The sequence below is a fragment of the Pempheris klunzingeri genome, chromosome 1 (genome assembly GCF_042242105.1).
Source record: "Pempheris klunzingeri isolate RE-2024b chromosome 1, fPemKlu1.hap1, whole genome shotgun sequence".
Lineage (NCBI taxonomy): Eukaryota > Metazoa > Chordata > Actinopteri > Acropomatiformes > Pempheridae > Pempheris > Pempheris klunzingeri.
In genome coordinates this window covers 22,230,844-22,247,542 of record NC_092012.1, presented here as the reverse complement: position 1 = coordinate 22,247,542, position 16,699 = coordinate 22,230,844, and the positions used below count along the sequence as shown (strand labels likewise).

Genomic DNA, 16,699 nt, shown 5'->3' with positions numbered 1-16,699 from the left:
CTAAACACAAACACACCCCCCAGCACACACATGCAAACACAGAAACACTGTGTGTACTGTACTGGCCACGTCATTCTGAATCATTTTCACAACATAAGTGCATAAAACTAAATACAATGATCGTCTATTTTCGTAGATGTTCACCTTCACTGACTCTGGATCACACGTCCTCAGAACACACATACACTGTAGCCAGATGCCTGCAAGCAGTCAGACAGGAATTAATTCACTTAATTCCTCTAAATAAAAATGAATTTGAATTATTATTATTATTATTATTATTGTTAAATAATAAGACCTGAAATATCCCATATTTCTCAGAAACTGCATGTTAAGGTTATTAACACACAGGCATATTTAGGGTCAATACTAATACAATACAAGCCAAAGAGACCAATGAGAAATGCTGAATGACAAATTGGGCGGTTAGAGAGGAGGAAATTAATGAAATAAAAGAGAATGCTGCCATCAGTGTAATCCCAGCCTCCAATTTCATGCTGAAAATGTTGTGATTCAACTTTTTTTTAAATCAGGGTTATTAACTGAAACCATAAAATCATAAAAAAAAATTAAAAATCTTCCACCTCTACTATGGGCCATCATTTTAAGAATATCTTGGTAACACATAACCCCACCATGGTTGACTGATGTTGTAATATTTACAGTATGTTGTGTCAAATTTTGGCAAAAAAAACCTGAATTAAACTTTTATTGAACAGTCAAGGTATATCTGAAAATAAAGCACCAATGCTGACTGAATAAAGAGAAATTAAAGGAAAATTTCAACTGTGAATATATAGAGTTGTATATGAGAGTCCAGCCACAGTTGCCCTGAAGTGTATGTAAAGGTTTAGAAGCACTGATACACCCAACCTTATAGCACACACCCTCCCTGCCTCACACACACACACATACACACCAACACTCATAGTTTCACACACACACGCTTAGCAGAGTACTATTGCGGCCAATGGTAAGCCACTCACAACCTCACAGACACACACACACACAAAGGAAAGAACAGTCTCTGGCTGACATAAAATATATAATCCTTCTCCTTTCTGAGATATAGATTTTCAGGCACAAGTAAAGGACAGCAATCCTTGACCTAACCACTGAGCGCCTTGTTAAATCTTCACAAACTGTGTGCTGCGCACACATCACTTTTAACAGGTGGAACCTAGTTATTAAATATGGCACCTCCTATAGTGTAGCTGAGAGGATATTAACGGATCAAGAGGGATACTCCTGTTGAAAGCATTACTAAAGTTTAAACAGGGATTTCACATTTCACTTTAATGGGACACTGTGCACCGCTGCAGTACGTGTGTAAAATCACAAGACTTTCCTTTACATGTTGTAGAATTAGCTTCCATAAAATCTCACTGCCCTCTGCAGCTGTGTTATGTGAATCTAACATTTATATAGCCAGGCCACGTATAGCCAGGCAGGAGAGCACCTCATTGTTTCACTTTGAACTTGGCCAACAAGGAAGAGGTTGATGGTGAGTAGATACATATAGATATAGGCTGATATACATGAAACCCATTTGTCACAACCAAAAGGTCTATGAATTATGTATCAAATCACTAAAATAATATCTCATTAAAACAGCCCAGAGTTTAAGTTCTATCACCTGATATTATCAGCTGACATACTATGAGAAGTACCTAAATATGGAAATATAAACATCCATTACATGACAACTGTGCAAAATCCATCTGCTAATGGAGGTCATGTGATGTGTTTGTGCAACTAAAATGGCCAGATTGAGTAAAGCCTGAATGAAGGTTGCATTTAACATGAAAACAAAAGCTTCAGAGTGCTCATTGAGCAAACGAGACACACATCCACCTATTTCAGCTTATTGTTGGCACCAAGTGGAAATAATAATCATTTATTTTGTCTTTCTGTGCAAAACAAAAGCATCCTCCCTTTGTCCTCACCTTATAATCTCGTCCCCAGTGTGTACCTGCCGGCGCACTGACCACAGACCCCTCAAGTCGAGGGGTTGCCGACCCCTGACCCCTGACCCTCTCAGCTGGTCAAACTCTAACCCTGGAACAGATGGATATCTCCTCCTGACCACACTCTGCTTTTCCCTGGCCTTGCCACAGCCTTTCCTTTCACCTCTTGTTGCCCTTACTCTCTTTTCCTTCATCGTACCTGTCCTGCTCTTGATTGTCTAAACTCTCAGACCCACTTCTGTCGACACCTTTACACTCCACTTTCTGTGTGTTTCGCCATCACTCATTTTTCTCCTCCTCCACTCCTCCCCTGTACTAGTGCTCTCATATATCACTTATTGCATCTTTACCCTGTATCATTTCCTCCCTCTGTCCTTCCTCGCCCAGGTGCTCCTTCTCTGCAGTGTGTTTATCGCTGCACTGGTTCTGTGCTCTAGTAAGATTATCTGAATATGACAAATATGCCTGAAAATGTGACGACCTATTGCTGTAAATCATGTGACCATACAACAGAGGTTGTGTCATATTAGCCGCCATGAATGACTCATTTTAAAACAAGACCAGTGTTAACACATGTTCTAGAAGGATAAAAATAAATGATGTCATTTCAGTCTTCAGTTTTGGGTCCAATTTAAGGGTGTAACTCTACTTTCACACAGGCAGAGAAACCTGACCTCCAGTGATTACAGGCTGATTAAATTACTTAGAGATGAAACATTAATTGTAGCATATAATTGCCATAACCCTTATGTGTGGGTTTGTGTTTTTAGGTCTCAGTTCTGACCCTGTAGTCTGCACTCCTGTGCATTTCATCTGTCCTGAGAAAGAGAATTTTAGTTACATCTAAATAATTCTCAAGTATTTTCTGTGCGGATGCGTGTGTGTGTGTGTGTGTGTTTGTGTGTGCGCGTGTGTTAAGATATGGGATCATTATAAACATTTATGCAGCAAAGGAGCCTCTCGTGCCAAAGGGGCAGACGCTAAGGCGGATCGAACCTTTCGATTGATACTGAAACAATTTGCATACTGATTCTCTTTCAGTGCGCATGGATCTATAACAACACCGGCCAGCTATTCAAATGTGCCTGCATCGGGAAAAGCACGGAGAGAAGCGCAGCACCGGAGCAGGCAAAGAGAAGCATTTTTGCGGGAACGGATAATTTGCGATTGGAAACGGAGACGCGTGCGGCGGCTGGTGATGTTCGCTTCATCCGGATTTGGGTTTCTTGGTGTAGCCCTGCGGAAAGACTGAGAGCCGGAGGAGGACGAGGGAGAGGGCGGAACGGGAGAGACGCACGCGGAGGGATCCTCTGGTTTTTACTGCTCGAATGTTGGAGTTACAGAGTTTCTGTACATTGCTGTTGAAGCTCTGTCGTTTTGTGTGCTGCTATATGGGGGTGAGCTGAGAAGCTGTTGAAGGTGCATGAAAGAGTCTGTGTGTGTGTGTGTGTGTGTGTGTGTGCGCGCGCGCGCGTGTGCATGCGCGTGCGCTGTTTGTACATGTGCGCGCGTGTGTTTTCAGAGGAAGAGGATTTTAAATGCAGACATTTTGCACCCTGTTGAGAAGAGACGTGGACAAAAAGAGTGTCGTCCAAGTCTGACGCACACCTCCAGACAGACTCTGACACACCTGCACACACACACACACACACACACACACACACACACACACACACACACACACATTTCACCCTGTCACATCTTCATCCTGCCATCACTTTCTGGCCACATTGGAGTTTTCTTCATTTTATGAACACGACCTCATTAAATGTAGTTCTAATAATTCAGTGGCAAGCCCGTAAAATTATAAGGAATTACTGATTGATTTCCTGCATAACGCAGCTCTGTGTGTGAGTTGTGGTGTTTAAAGCCAAGACAAACAGTAATCACTGCTGCAGGCTGAGTAAAGTACAAGGTCAGCTGTGGCTGTGCGCGCACACTTTTACACTCTGATTTAGCACTTTTTCTAAAATTAAAATAAACCTATTGCAAATAACAGTAATGTCTCTGCGAAGAGAAGAGAGAGCAAATGTTAAAGGCTGCCAGATAAAAAAAAAAGATTATGTTGTCAAGTCACTTATTAGAAACCCAGCCCCACCCTCGTGTTGTGTTCAGATGGAAACACGTTCATCTCATTTGGTGCATTACTTTAAAATACTATTCTCTAATTATCAGGCTAAAAATCCGATGGGACGCTCCTGTCTGACAGAGGAAATATTCCCCCCGGGAGCAGCTGATTTGCTTTATATTAACAGAAAACGTGGACAGTGTGGAAATTGTTCTTTTACTATCGTGGTTGAATTCAGCGCAGTTCTCCTTGTAAATTCCCAGAATGTCAGGGACACATTGCTAATACAGTCATCTAAAAGTGTGGCCTGCTCTTTTCCTAAAATCCTAAAAAAAAAGCAGGAAATATTGCATCAAACTAGGATACATTTTTAGAAAATGTAGGATGATTTAGAATTTCCCAGAAAAGGATAACTGACGGTCAAGAAGGCGCAGCATGTTGGAGTAAGAGGTCATTTGGATTTGACGCGCACATTTAGATCTGGTTTGGCTATCGTTAACATGGTGTTGTTGTCATAATTGGAGTCTCACCAGTGTTTCAGGGAGTAATTGGGCGGCATATGGACACCTTAATGTAAAGTGATGCCTAATTAATTTCACATGAGCGCACGAATCAGAGCAAGTGACGCGGAATAACTCGAGGGAAGAGGCAGTTGATTTACCCCTGAGCAAGGCAGCAGGTCCAGCATCTGCTGCTCGGCCATGATGGCATTTTTATTAATTACAGAAAACAGAAAAAAGAAAAAAAAAACTAAATTCCACAATCAAAGAGAGAGATGATTCAAGTGGTTTTATTATCACCGCCCTGGGGGTTATTTGTTCCTAGAAAACTTCTGTCTGAAAAATGCTCAAACACGGACTTTAAACTGTAGAAGCTGAAAAAGAAGATGTCTGTCGCCTGCTGATGGTCGTCAGCGCTCATTTTTATTCATTTTGCTTCATTTTTACTTTCCTTTTTCAGCCTCAGAATACAGCCCAGCAAAACACATTAAAACAACGCCGTCTTTGTAGCTCCGTTATTTTTGAAAAAATTGTATTTGCATTGTTTTTCCATTAATTAATAAGTAGGTTGCTCATTTAAATAATCGCCTTATTTGAATTTAAAAAAAAAGCACTGTGCAAGACGTACACACACACACACACTCACACATAAATATATATATATATATATACACATATATATAATGCCACCTACAAAGTACAACGTATACTTTTAGGTGTTTTTATTCCAACAAATCAAAGGCCTTAGCCTGGGTTCCTCCAGGAATTATAATTTCATTCAGTATTGATTGGCGCAGCGTGGTGTGTTTTCAAGGCCTATACTTCAAATATGCTGTAAAGGCCAGCCACAAACACTGAAATGCACTTTTTTTTCCTTTTTTTTTTTTTTTAGAAAAAAGAAGAAGAATTTCATATCCTCTAACACGTTTTCACGTTCAGCGTATCTGTATTTTCCACTGGCGTCTTCATTTTTCGGGAGGATTTGAGGAATAATCATAAAACGGTTTAGATTTGCAGAGTAATGATATTTATGGAACTCGGGGGCTTCAGAGGTGAAGCAATGAATTAGTTTATGGGTTCAAAAGGATAAACAAGCGCAATGTGATTTATTTCCAAAAGGCTAATTCGGTTTCCCCATGTATGCGCCCTTTTATATCATGTGCAGCCGCCCCCCCATAAATGACCATATAGGGCAAACTCAAGTAGCCTCATTTATAAAAGTTTAGTTTCACCAGATGCCATTTAGCCCAGGCTGATTCCTAAACAAGCTTCTGAACATCTATAATGCTTGCAACGCTGTGTCACTTTGCAGAGCTGGCGAAATATTGATTCACGGTCCTCTCTGCAAGGCATTCTATTCTTCCTGCTCGGATCTGCTGCTGTGGACTTCACGGGAATGAATGCCCTGATTAATAATCAGTGTTAAACCTTAAGTGACACGGTTGCCTTCAGGTGTCCGTCCCCCCACCGTCCCCCCCTGGCCTCGCTTTGCTGTGGCACACACGTTCTTTTTTTTTTTCATATAAAACCTGGGGACCAGCGAACATCTATTTTTCCAAACTTGTGCGCAGATGCACACGCGTGGATCTGCTCGTCGCTGCGTGCATCTGTTTCCTTTGTGTTAATTGAGTTGAAATGCGCTTGAAATGTATCCTCTTTCAGAGGTGCTCGGAAAAGCGTGTCTCTCATATTCTCTGCAAAGCAAATGTCACCGGCTGCTGGGTCCAGGCCTGTGTCCCGGCACAATGGCCACAGAGAGCCAACGCACATAAACACACAGCTCGGGTCGAGCAGACATGGCAGCAGCCTATCGATCCGTATGAGAATGTGTAGATGAGCTTTGCTGCCATGTAAGGCCAAACCTTGGCCTTTCATCCCCCCCTGTCTTTTTGCATGTGGAGCGCAAAGGAAAAACAGAAAAAATGGTCAACACTTGAAAAAAATAAAAGTTAAGCTTAAATTCTACGGATTTGTTGGATTTTACTGAATGCATGTACATTTAAAATCGCTTTAAATTGTGTTGGCGCTGCCCTGCACGGTGGAGCTGGATGGGCCTGTCTTTAAACTGAATGTGAGTGTTTTGTCCCCCTGTTGTCGGCCTCTAAACTCCATTATGTCCGCTGAACTCCACGGTTGGACAGTCACACTTGGAGGAATTAGTGTCCCTTTGTCTCGACACACGTCACACACACGCCGTTGACATTGACTTCACATCAGAGACAGTTTAACTTCTTCTCTTTTTTTTTTTTTCTTTTATTTACTCGTTCAACCGAGCGCCGGCTCCTATTGTGGGGGGCCGGGGGGGCCCTGACAGATGCGGGGCCTCTAGCAGGTCCAGGACAGGGAAAAGTCTGAAAGGTTAATCTGTCTCCCCCCGCAGATGTTGGCTTTGGGAGTCTTGAAGCGTCACCTTTGACATGTCCCTCATTCAGCGGGGGGTCCAGCAGGACAGTGACCGCTGCAAGCTGTCACCCGGCCGGCTGAGGACGCACCGCTCTATCAGGCTAAACGGCCCCTGACATGCAGCCTCAGCAGGGCTTTTATCACGGAGCATAATGACCTACAACAACTCCTCTTATGAGTCAGCATGTCATTTCCTCCGAGCTCTTCGGTTTTATAGAGATGCCGTGAATGTGTGTCTGTGACGGTTTTGCATTCAATGTCGACTAAATAAACGTTTTGCTGTGTGAATAAATAACATGCTGTGTTTTTATTTGTCACTGTGTGCAGGCCGATGTTTTACTCTTTAATGTTTCTCAGACTTAAGAATTAAACGTGCATGTGTCCCTCTTCAAATCTCCAAATCCTGCACGCGCGCGCGCGCACACACACACACACACACACACACACACAGTGCTGGGCTTGGTTCGTTAAGCTTAATGGTTGAACAATAGACACATCTGCTCATCTTTTTCTATCAAAAGAGAAGGTACTGCAGTCTTCTTCGTTTGGTTAAACCGCCACGTATTTGGCAGGGGTGTGGGGGTGTGGATGGGGGGGGGGGGGGGGGGGCCTAATAATGACAGAATGGATGTATGTGTTGCAGACCTGCTGAATACACAGGGTATGTCTTTAGCAGCAGCCCTTCAGCTGCTCAGTAAATTAGAATGACTCCTGAAGATTAAAGTAAATCTTCACTGGAGGTGTCCAATCCCAAAACTTCCCCAGCAAATCAACTCCAAATGAACCCGGAAGTTTACTTCATTTGCACCTAATAATTTAAGGAGGACTGAGGATAAAGCCTCATTAAAGCCCTGATGAATGTCACATTTTCTAATTGATAATTGCTCCTCAAACATCGGGCTCTGTCTCCAGCCTGCGTCATGGATCGATCCTGTGAGAGGGTTTTTACTATCCGTCCATTTGCAGTTTAAACATTTCGGTGGAGGCTAAAGGCTGTTGAATGAGGCTTATAGGAGAGAAGAGCTTTTAGCAGGCGTTTGATACCTCCCTTCCTTAATAAGGTAGCTGACGTCACAGCAATGGGGCGGCGTGTGTGCGCGCGTGTGTGTGTTTGACAGAGAGAGAGAGAGAGAGAGAGAGAGAGAGAGAGAGATTATGGGAGCTAGGTGTTTGCAGTGCGCATGTGCAGATAGTGAACTGTGCTGCGGTGGAAGAGGGGCTGGAGACACACAACTAGAGAGATGGCGCGGCACCCGACCGGAGCGCAAGGACAGCTGGTTGGTGGTGGGGGGGCTTGAATCATAAAGAGAATCAAGAAAATTAATATATGTATAAATATATATATCAAGAAAAAAAGGAAGGAGTTTCTATTCCGCAACACAGCGTCAGGGGTATGAGGAAAAATCTAATAGGTGAATAAAAGGACAAGAGAGCACAGGAGGCTGCTGCAAGAAGAAGAAAAGCAACAAAAGAAAATTGAACTTTACTGTACTGAGGACTTCTGGACACCAGCTAACTGCGGTAGGTCAGATAGATGGTTTGTTCACAGCGCTGCCCGGATCATGAACGCACAGCTGTCGATGGAGAATATTGGCGACCTGCACGGAGTGAGCCATGAGGCTGTGGCCGGTCACGGAGAGCTGCTGAGTGGCCACAGTCCACATTCCCGTCCGGGCCCCCGGGGTCTGAGCCACCGCGCCATGGGCATGGCGACCCTGCTGGACAGCGGAGACTATCACCCCAGCCACCCCGGACACCTGCACCCAGCCATCAGCATGTGTGAAGTCCCCCCTGGCATGAGTGCAAGCAGCACTTACACCACCCTAACCCCCCTGCAGCCCTTACCCCCCATCTCCACCGTGTCTGACAAGTTTCCTCCCCATCATCACCACCATCACCACCATCCCCATCATCCTCACCCTCACCCCCACCAGAGGATCCCCGGAAATGTCAGCGGCAGCTTCACGTTGATGCGAGAGGATCGGAGTCTGGCGCCTATGAACAGTCTGTATCCCGCATATCATCACAAGGATCCCTGCATGGGCCAGAGCCTCTCCCCGCTGTCTGGTTCCGGTCTGGCCAGCATACACACGACCCAGGCCGGCATCCCTCCCTACGCTCATCCCGGTGCCGCCATGCCTGGTGAGAAGATGCTCACTCCCAGCGGGTTTGAGGCTCACCACCCGGCCATGCTCGGCAGACACACGGAGCAGCACATGAACTCCTCAGCTGGCATGGTACAAATCAACGGCCTCCACCACCACCCTCACGCCCATCTTGGCGCGCAGGGACACGGCCAGGGGCTGGGGAACAGCCGGGAGCAGGCCTCCGGGCCCGTGCAGCAAGGGGGCGGCGGTGGAGGGGGTGGTGTTTCTGGGGGCCAGATGGAGGAGGTGAATACCAAAGAGGTGGCGCAGAGGATCACCACGGAGCTGAAGCGCTACAGCATCCCTCAGGCCATCTTTGCCCAGCGGGTCCTGTGCAGGTCCCAGGGAACCCTGTCCGACCTGCTGAGAAACCCCAAACCCTGGTCCAAGCTCAAGTCCGGCAGAGAGACCTTCCGCCGCATGTGGAAATGGCTGCAGGAGCCTGAGTTCCAACGCATGAGTGCGCTCAGGCTCGCAGGTGAGCGAAACCTCGGTAAAGCCCCCTTTTTGTTTTCATCCTCTAAATGTGATGCTGAGAAAACTGAGCGTCTGTTCAGCGTAGAGGATCATTCGCCCTGAGTGCCACCCCCATAGAGCCAGGGGTCAAGTGGGCTGGGAGCCTCAATGATTTGGGAGTTTTTATTATAACAGAGAAAAAACCAAAGTGTGACGTTGAATCACATCATGGTGGCATTCAGGACAAACGCTCCCTCTAGGCTGAGAGTTCTCTATCAGAATAACAGAACATGAAGTCACCACTTCTCTGCAGAAACGAAGCTAACCGTGGGGCCTGGTGAAGCCTGGACATGGCCTCCAGATGACAGATTCATACCTGGGGGGGCGTCACATTCAACATCAAGCAGTATGTGAAGTCGCCAAAGTTGAAAAGTGCTTCACCAAGCTGTGCACCACATAAGTTGCCTGATATCAATACGCATCCCATTTCTGTCTGTACACTGATTCTGGGGCTCATGTGAAACAAGTGCTCATGTCATTTCACCACAAAATATCGACCGCTGGAGTGTGTGTGTGTAAGCTGATCCTTCGCCCAGAGATGTGAGGAATGTGTGTGTTTTGGTGGAGATCCAACTGATCTTTTGGTGGTGTCCGAACGGAGAGAGAGAAAAGTGGGCTTTGTCTCTGCTGGTGGTCAACTGACAGGCTTTATATATATAGGAGGATAGAATAGAATAGAACAGAACAGAACGAGCATGTGTTTATGTTTTGGTCGTAAACTCCCCCTGGCCTGAGGTTTCCTCTAATTAACTGATAGATCTCTGTATTAATTCGTCCCTCAGGTCCGCAGGAGTCAATTAAGGCGCGCAGTGAGGCCTAAATCGCACGTGCGCGCTCACAGACACCCCGTTGATTTTCTCAACGTTTATAGGCCTAATCAATGACCCACAATGCTTTGCTCAGTGCTCCCCAATGCTTTTGGAAAAGTGACGCCCGGCACTTAGTGGAAAGTGCGTGCAGCAGAAGCTTAGGTGTGTTTCGGTGCGCGTGTGCGCAATAGATTCTTTTTCAGTTTTCCCAGTTTTCAGTGTGTGTGTGTGTGTGTGTGTGTGTGTGTGTGTGTGTGTGTGTGTGTGTGTGTGTGTGTGAGGGAGAGAGAAAGAGAGAGAGAGAGGGTGTGTTGGTTGAAGATGAGATTTTATCAGTGACTTTAGCAAATGAGTTTTTTTTAAAAATCTTTTTGTATTTGATCATCATTTGATCATCAGTGCGACCAAAAACAGAATCTGTGAATCTCAGTGGCCTGTTCATTAGTAGTGATGATGTTTTCTTGTTTTTTTTTTAAATGTAGGATAAATTCATGCTGACTGCATTAGGCCTGCGTCAGCTGTCCTGAGTCATTTTACCTGTCCAACTTTTCTCTCGGCATATGTCAGCTTTTTATTACAATTCTAAATGAAAATTACAAAGCCTTTTGTTGAGCCAAAATGTCAAATGAAACATGACTTTTCGTTGGAAAACGCGAACAACAAAAATGTTTGGAGAGTATAAAATTGTACAGTTAAACACTAAATCAGTTTTGGAGAGAGAAGGCTGAGCACGATGTTATTGATTGGTCCGCAGGAGAAGCAGATATGTGATCGAGTGCTAAAGTAGATGTGATATCTATTGATTTAAGGCTTCTGAAATTAATCTCGGGCCTTTTTCTACTTTTCCCACGTATTCAATTACCCATCTGAATTTGAGATTGGATAGAATAGAATAGAATAAGAAATAAGCAATGTGGCTTGGCAAAGGAAAGAAACAAATAAGAGGACAATTTAGACAAAATAGACTAAATCCGTTCTGTTTTGAGAGGCAGCAGTCAGTGCTGCTCTCCAGGCTGTTTCTTGTATTTCCACCCATCGGAAGTGGACATTACCTTGCTACAGTAACTGAGGACGGTTTTGTCTGGAACAGTAACAGGATCGGTTCTCCAGTTGAATATTTGCAGCATGTTTAGCACAGAGGTGTGTTTGCTGTTCTCTTGTGCTCTCTGTGAGATTATGAAACGCAGGACTGTCAGTGGAGCCCCAGTGTGTGCAGTCTGTTTGACTGTGTGAAGTTATCTGTGTGTTTGTAATGATTAGCCGGGAGCAGAGAGAGAGAGAGAGAGAGAGAGAGAGAGAGAGTGTGTGTGTGTGTGTGTGTGTGTGTGTGTGTGTGTGTGTGTGTGTGTGATTAGTGTGATAACGAGGCCGCTGTCCTGTCCCCGGCCCTGGGAAAGCCGCCTCTCTGTCCGGGCCTCCCGTGCCGGGGCCGGCCGGCCCGCTCTGCGGTGGCTCCTGCTGTCTGCGTGGCCTTCACTGCTGCTGATTTATAGCTGCCTTAACACGAGGAGCTCCGGCTCTCTGTTAATATTTACCAGCACTGGAGACACCGGGCTCCTCACACTCACTATTATAGTCCAGTTTATGGTCAGGCAGGCAGGCTGTGCTGCCACACACACACACACACACACACACACCTGAGGCAGGGTGTGCTGAGAGGAGCTAAAATCAGCCTGATTTAACCATTCATTTCCGAAGAGAAGTTCACTGCGTGCTGACACCTTATTGCACTTGAATTAGAATGGCAGTGACATTAAATGTAACATACCATATTAAGGTGATCAGTGAAGTGATCAGACCTACAAAGGCCTTTTATAGGACTAGTGTTAGTATTTTATTAATGCTTAGAATGATCATTTTGGCACATTTTCTCTTGTTGTGTTCTGGTTTCGTTGCTTCATCACGGCAATCCTCAAAACACATACACACAATGTGTGTGATGAAATATTCTCGTTCAAGCTGATGCAGTGTGAATAGTCGTGGGTTGTGGGCTCAGACCTGCTCTGTGCTGACAATCATTAGTTTTCCCCGGTGAGCCCATAAATGGCCCGACTGTGGCAGCACACGTGTGCCCCCTCCTGGTGTCTGCTCACCACTGAGCCTCAGCATGAAGGGCTGCACTAGGAAATAAGAATTAAAAATGACATTTAAATTAAATAGCAGCGAGTTCAGTTGAAGGGGAGGTTTGGTTTGCTGTCAGACGGGTTCCCATGTTTCTCTTTCTGATGTGAGCTGATCTGCAGGTGGTTTTTAACAGAGCTGTGTGCTGTTTTCAGCACCGCGGACAGCGCCCCCCCCCCACCCTGAGCTCTGCTCTGTGAGCCGTGGGGCTTCATGGGCCCCCTCACATCCTGGCAGTTTGCCCAGTGAAGCATCTTGGTGTTTGAAACTAACGTGCAACTGCTTCCAACTGCAGACTGAAGTTTCATCTGACAGACAAAACCTTACCAGACCCCACCCCCTCTGACAAGGTTTTCTAAAACAGGAGAAACTCTAATCAATATTTGTCATTATGTATGAGACAGTACTTTTTCCACCACTACACATACTGTGAACCTTAAATGTGCCTGCTAATTTTTTTATTAATTAAAACAAGTCCAATCGATAGGTTCTATCATTCAAATCAGCTTTTGTCATTTTGTTTGAGTTCACAAATGCATAGAAGTATTAAAATGCTCGTTTCCCATTTAAAAATGTTAAAAAATGACCATTTTAAAGCAACACTTGTCAAACAACACTGTTACTGGTGATGCGTTTAGAGGATTGTGGGATTTTTGAAGTCTTTATTTCAGGGATTTCAGCAATATAAATTGAGGAGCTGCTGTCTGAAAACTCAAAGAAATCCTGATTTATCTCGATATATCTGTGAAAAGCTTAACCTGTTTTGGACCTGCATCTATATTAGAGCTAGTTTGTTAGTTAGAGTTAGTTTCAATAAAAACGGATTGGGAAATATCAGATACTGGGACTGTCTTTAAATAATCAATCAATCAATCAATCAATCTTTATTTATAGAGCGCCAATTCATAACAGCGTTATCTCAAGGCGCTTTCCATAAAGAGCAGGTCTAGACCAAACTCTTTAATTAGAGAGAGACCCAACGATTCAGGAATTCAACATTAAGGATTCAAGAATCCCCACATGAACAGCATCAGATATAATAATCATATCAGAACTAATCATATCAGTGTGTCCTAGTTAGAGTGAAAACTTGCAGCCACTGAGATAATTGATGGCTCAGTTCATGGATTTATTCAGAACTTTTTAATCTATGGTCAAGGTGTGATGAAAAGATCCTATTAGCAGTTTTCATTTGTACGCATGTGTATTCTGCCCTCTCACAAACACACTCCCTCTCTCTTTCTGTCTGTCTCCAGCATGTAAGCGTAAGGAACAGGACCACGGTAGAAGCGAGCGGGGGAACATGAGCAAGAAGCCTCGGCTGGTGTTCACAGATGTGCAGCGGCGGACGCTCCATGCCATCTTCAAGGAGAACAAGCGTCCATCCAAAGAGCTGCAGATAACCATCGCCCAGCAGCTGGGCCTCGAGCTGGCCACAGTCAGCAACTTCTTTATGAATGCACGCCGCCGGAGCCTTGATAAGTGGGTGGACGACGGCTCTGGTCACTCAGTCAACTCTGGCCCCAATGCCTGCACCAAAGCCTGAAGACAGACTGATCTGACCAACTCATGAACTGACTCAACCTCGGTGGAAAAGCTTTAAAACTTAAGAGAAACAAAGAGAAACTTAAAAAGACCCTGAAGCTACGTTTTGCCCTTAAACCTGTACTATATTGATATTTATAGTATCCAAAGATGAAAAAACAAACCAAAGACTTCTTGTTTGACCTGCTTTGAAATATCTGTTTCAGCAACACATTTATGTGTAACATACTGCAAAAAGACTATAGTTTAACCCCCCCCTCCCCTCTCACACACACTCACTGTCACTGGTCTATAGCTTTACTACAACCCCCCTCCCTCCCCGTCCAGTATCAATCTGTCATTCACCATCCTTATCTTTAATCTGATTGGTTGGTTTTAATGATGGGTCCCTGAGTGGAGGTTTAATCAGCCTACAGGCAGTCTGATGTGCAGCTGTCCACACCCTGTGGAGCTCCGGCAGGGTTAGCCAATCAACTTTAAAGACAAAAAAAATCCTACAGGAGCGACTGGATTGTTGTGCAACATTGTTTGGATCGGTGGCGGTGGACTGTCTGTCTGTCTGTCTGTCTGTCTGTCTGTCCAACTGTCTGTCTTTCTATCAAACATTCCTGACAGACTGGGAAATGCCCATGCGTAGACTGCTAACCCAAAACCAAACCAAAAAACCCCAAACCTCAGACCACATGGTAGTGCTTTCTTCCAACATGCTGAAGCGTTGAATAATTCAAACAAGAGAAACCAAAGCCTTGTACACCCCGAAGCCTCTCATGCTTGGACATAAAACTACTTAAGAACCTGCATTGAAGTCATTTGAAGAGCATATTTTATAGTTGTCAGTCTATTTTCACCTCGTTTCTTCCCTCACCCGTAGAGACAGACTGTTAGTTAGGCACCACAAAGAAGAAACAGATAGTGCTTATAATCCACACACAATTTGGAGTCGTTCTTAAAATGTTTCTCCCTGCAAATGGAAATATTATATGACACAACCCTGAAAATTAACTATTGACATTTGCCTTATGAATGCCTTCTTGAGTCAAACAAAATATTCCACTTTTGTCTTCACATAACAGTCCAGTGAATGTTCCTGGAAATGCTCAGTGTGGAGATGAAATGATCATTTCCTCTGTTTAGCTGATGCCTACTGATTCAGCTCAAGTTCATGTGTTCAATACCAGCAGCTGGCAAACTCAGACTAATCATTCAGTACTGTGTCTTCTTTGCAAAGGTGAAACCATGTGACGCTGGCTCACGTGCTCTGTGTGTGGTGTTGACACTGAAGGCCTTTTTAAAGGTTTTTTTTAAAGATCAAAGTGTGTCACCGCTCTAATAATAAGCATACGCATTTGATTTTATCCTCCTCATCTAAGATGTTGGGTGAAGGAGATACACAAAGTCAGCTCGTCACCAAAATGACAAAAGCACCCCACCCTGCCTGTTGCCAGTACCCAACCCTCCACCCATCCCCGCCTCCTCTCTCCTGGTAAGCTATGCATTTCAGCACTAGGAGGAAAGCACTACACAGGGCTTGGCCAGGCCGGCTTCTTATTAAATATATCGAGCTCGTCGCTTGCCGTCACCCTCCTTATGGCCAGGGTTAGCAGCTCTACATTCATCAGACCAAGCGCCGTAGGAGAGGAGCGAGAGAGCTGCTTCTTCACCTCTGAAAGGAAAACCAAAAAGATGACAAAGAAACAAAAAGACCTGCTGATGTTTTATAGTGTGAACCAAAGATGCTACCTCACTCAAGTTCCATATGTGATTTCTATCACTTTGATGATACCAAAGATAACCAAAGATTTTTTTCTCATTGCACGGCCTCACCGAGTGGTGTTAAAAGATGTTGTGTGTCTCCCCTCCCCCATCTCCTCTCTCTCTTCCTTTCTTCTCCCATTTCTCCCCCTCTCACCTGCACTCAGCCCATGCACCCCTGCTATGTGTGCTCTTGCTTCATCTGTGCTCTGATTATAGCTCCATAGGTAGTCATGCTGATGTAGCTATACGCAGATATGCTGATCTGGCCATAGATACACACAAGCGGCTACGCAAGTGTCTGCAGGATACAATGAGCTCGCTAGCGATGTCTGTCCTTCTTTCTTAGCAGTACCAAAGCATTCATTCAAACACAAATTCAGAAGCTGACATTGTAGCACATTAAATTACACGTTTAGTTTGGTTCGTGAGGAATTTCAAAATAATTGATGTAAATTTGATGGCGTATCCTGCCAGAATGTCTTTTTTGCAGCTCTATTTCTACTTGGCCCTGCCTCTTAGTGTGTATCTATAGGTTGATGATATTGATTCACCAGATAGGTCAGACATCTTTGCATGAAAATAGGCAAGACAAGCTGACATAGCCATGGGCAGAATTGTTGACTCATCTATAGGCAGACATGTTCCTGAAAGTAGAAGCAGACGTGTTGCAATCTTTCTAAAACTCCCAGGACGAGTGCCTTGCTTGAACCAAAGTGTTAAACCGCTGTTGACCTCTCACCTTTGACTCTGTGAATACCTCAGCCTGTAGAAGGGCCACCACTGAAGAAACAAGGAAAAGGTTTTTTTTTTAATCACACCGTGGTGCTTTTGCCAGCGCAACCATGCAATGAAAACATACCAAAGGAAT

General features: G+C 44.7%; 1 protein-coding gene across 1 annotated transcript; it reads left to right on the top strand.

Moving 5' to 3' along the window:
* The first annotated feature begins 8,500 nt into the window (after nt 1-8,500).
* Nucleotides 8,501-14,155, top strand: onecut1 (one cut homeobox 1). The gene is made up of 2 exons (XM_070834416.1): nt 8,501-9,578; nt 13,788-14,155. Exons 1-2 carry the CDS (start codon nt 8,501-8,503, stop codon nt 14,075-14,077), a joined length of 1,368 nt encoding a protein of 455 aa, XP_070690517.1. The 3' UTR covers nt 14,078-14,155.
* The last annotated feature ends 2,544 nt before the right edge of the window (nt 14,156-16,699 follow it).

Bases quoted from the DNA above. Each gene is read 5' to 3' on its own strand.
- onecut1 (XM_070834416.1), top strand. From the start codon at position 8,501: ATGAACGCACAGCTGTCGATGGAGAATATTGGCGACCTGCACGGAGTG. The intron at 9,579-13,787 runs GTAAAGCCCCCT...GTCTGTCTCCAG, and splicing joins CGCAGGTGAGCGAAACCTCG to CATGTAAGCGTAAGGAACAG.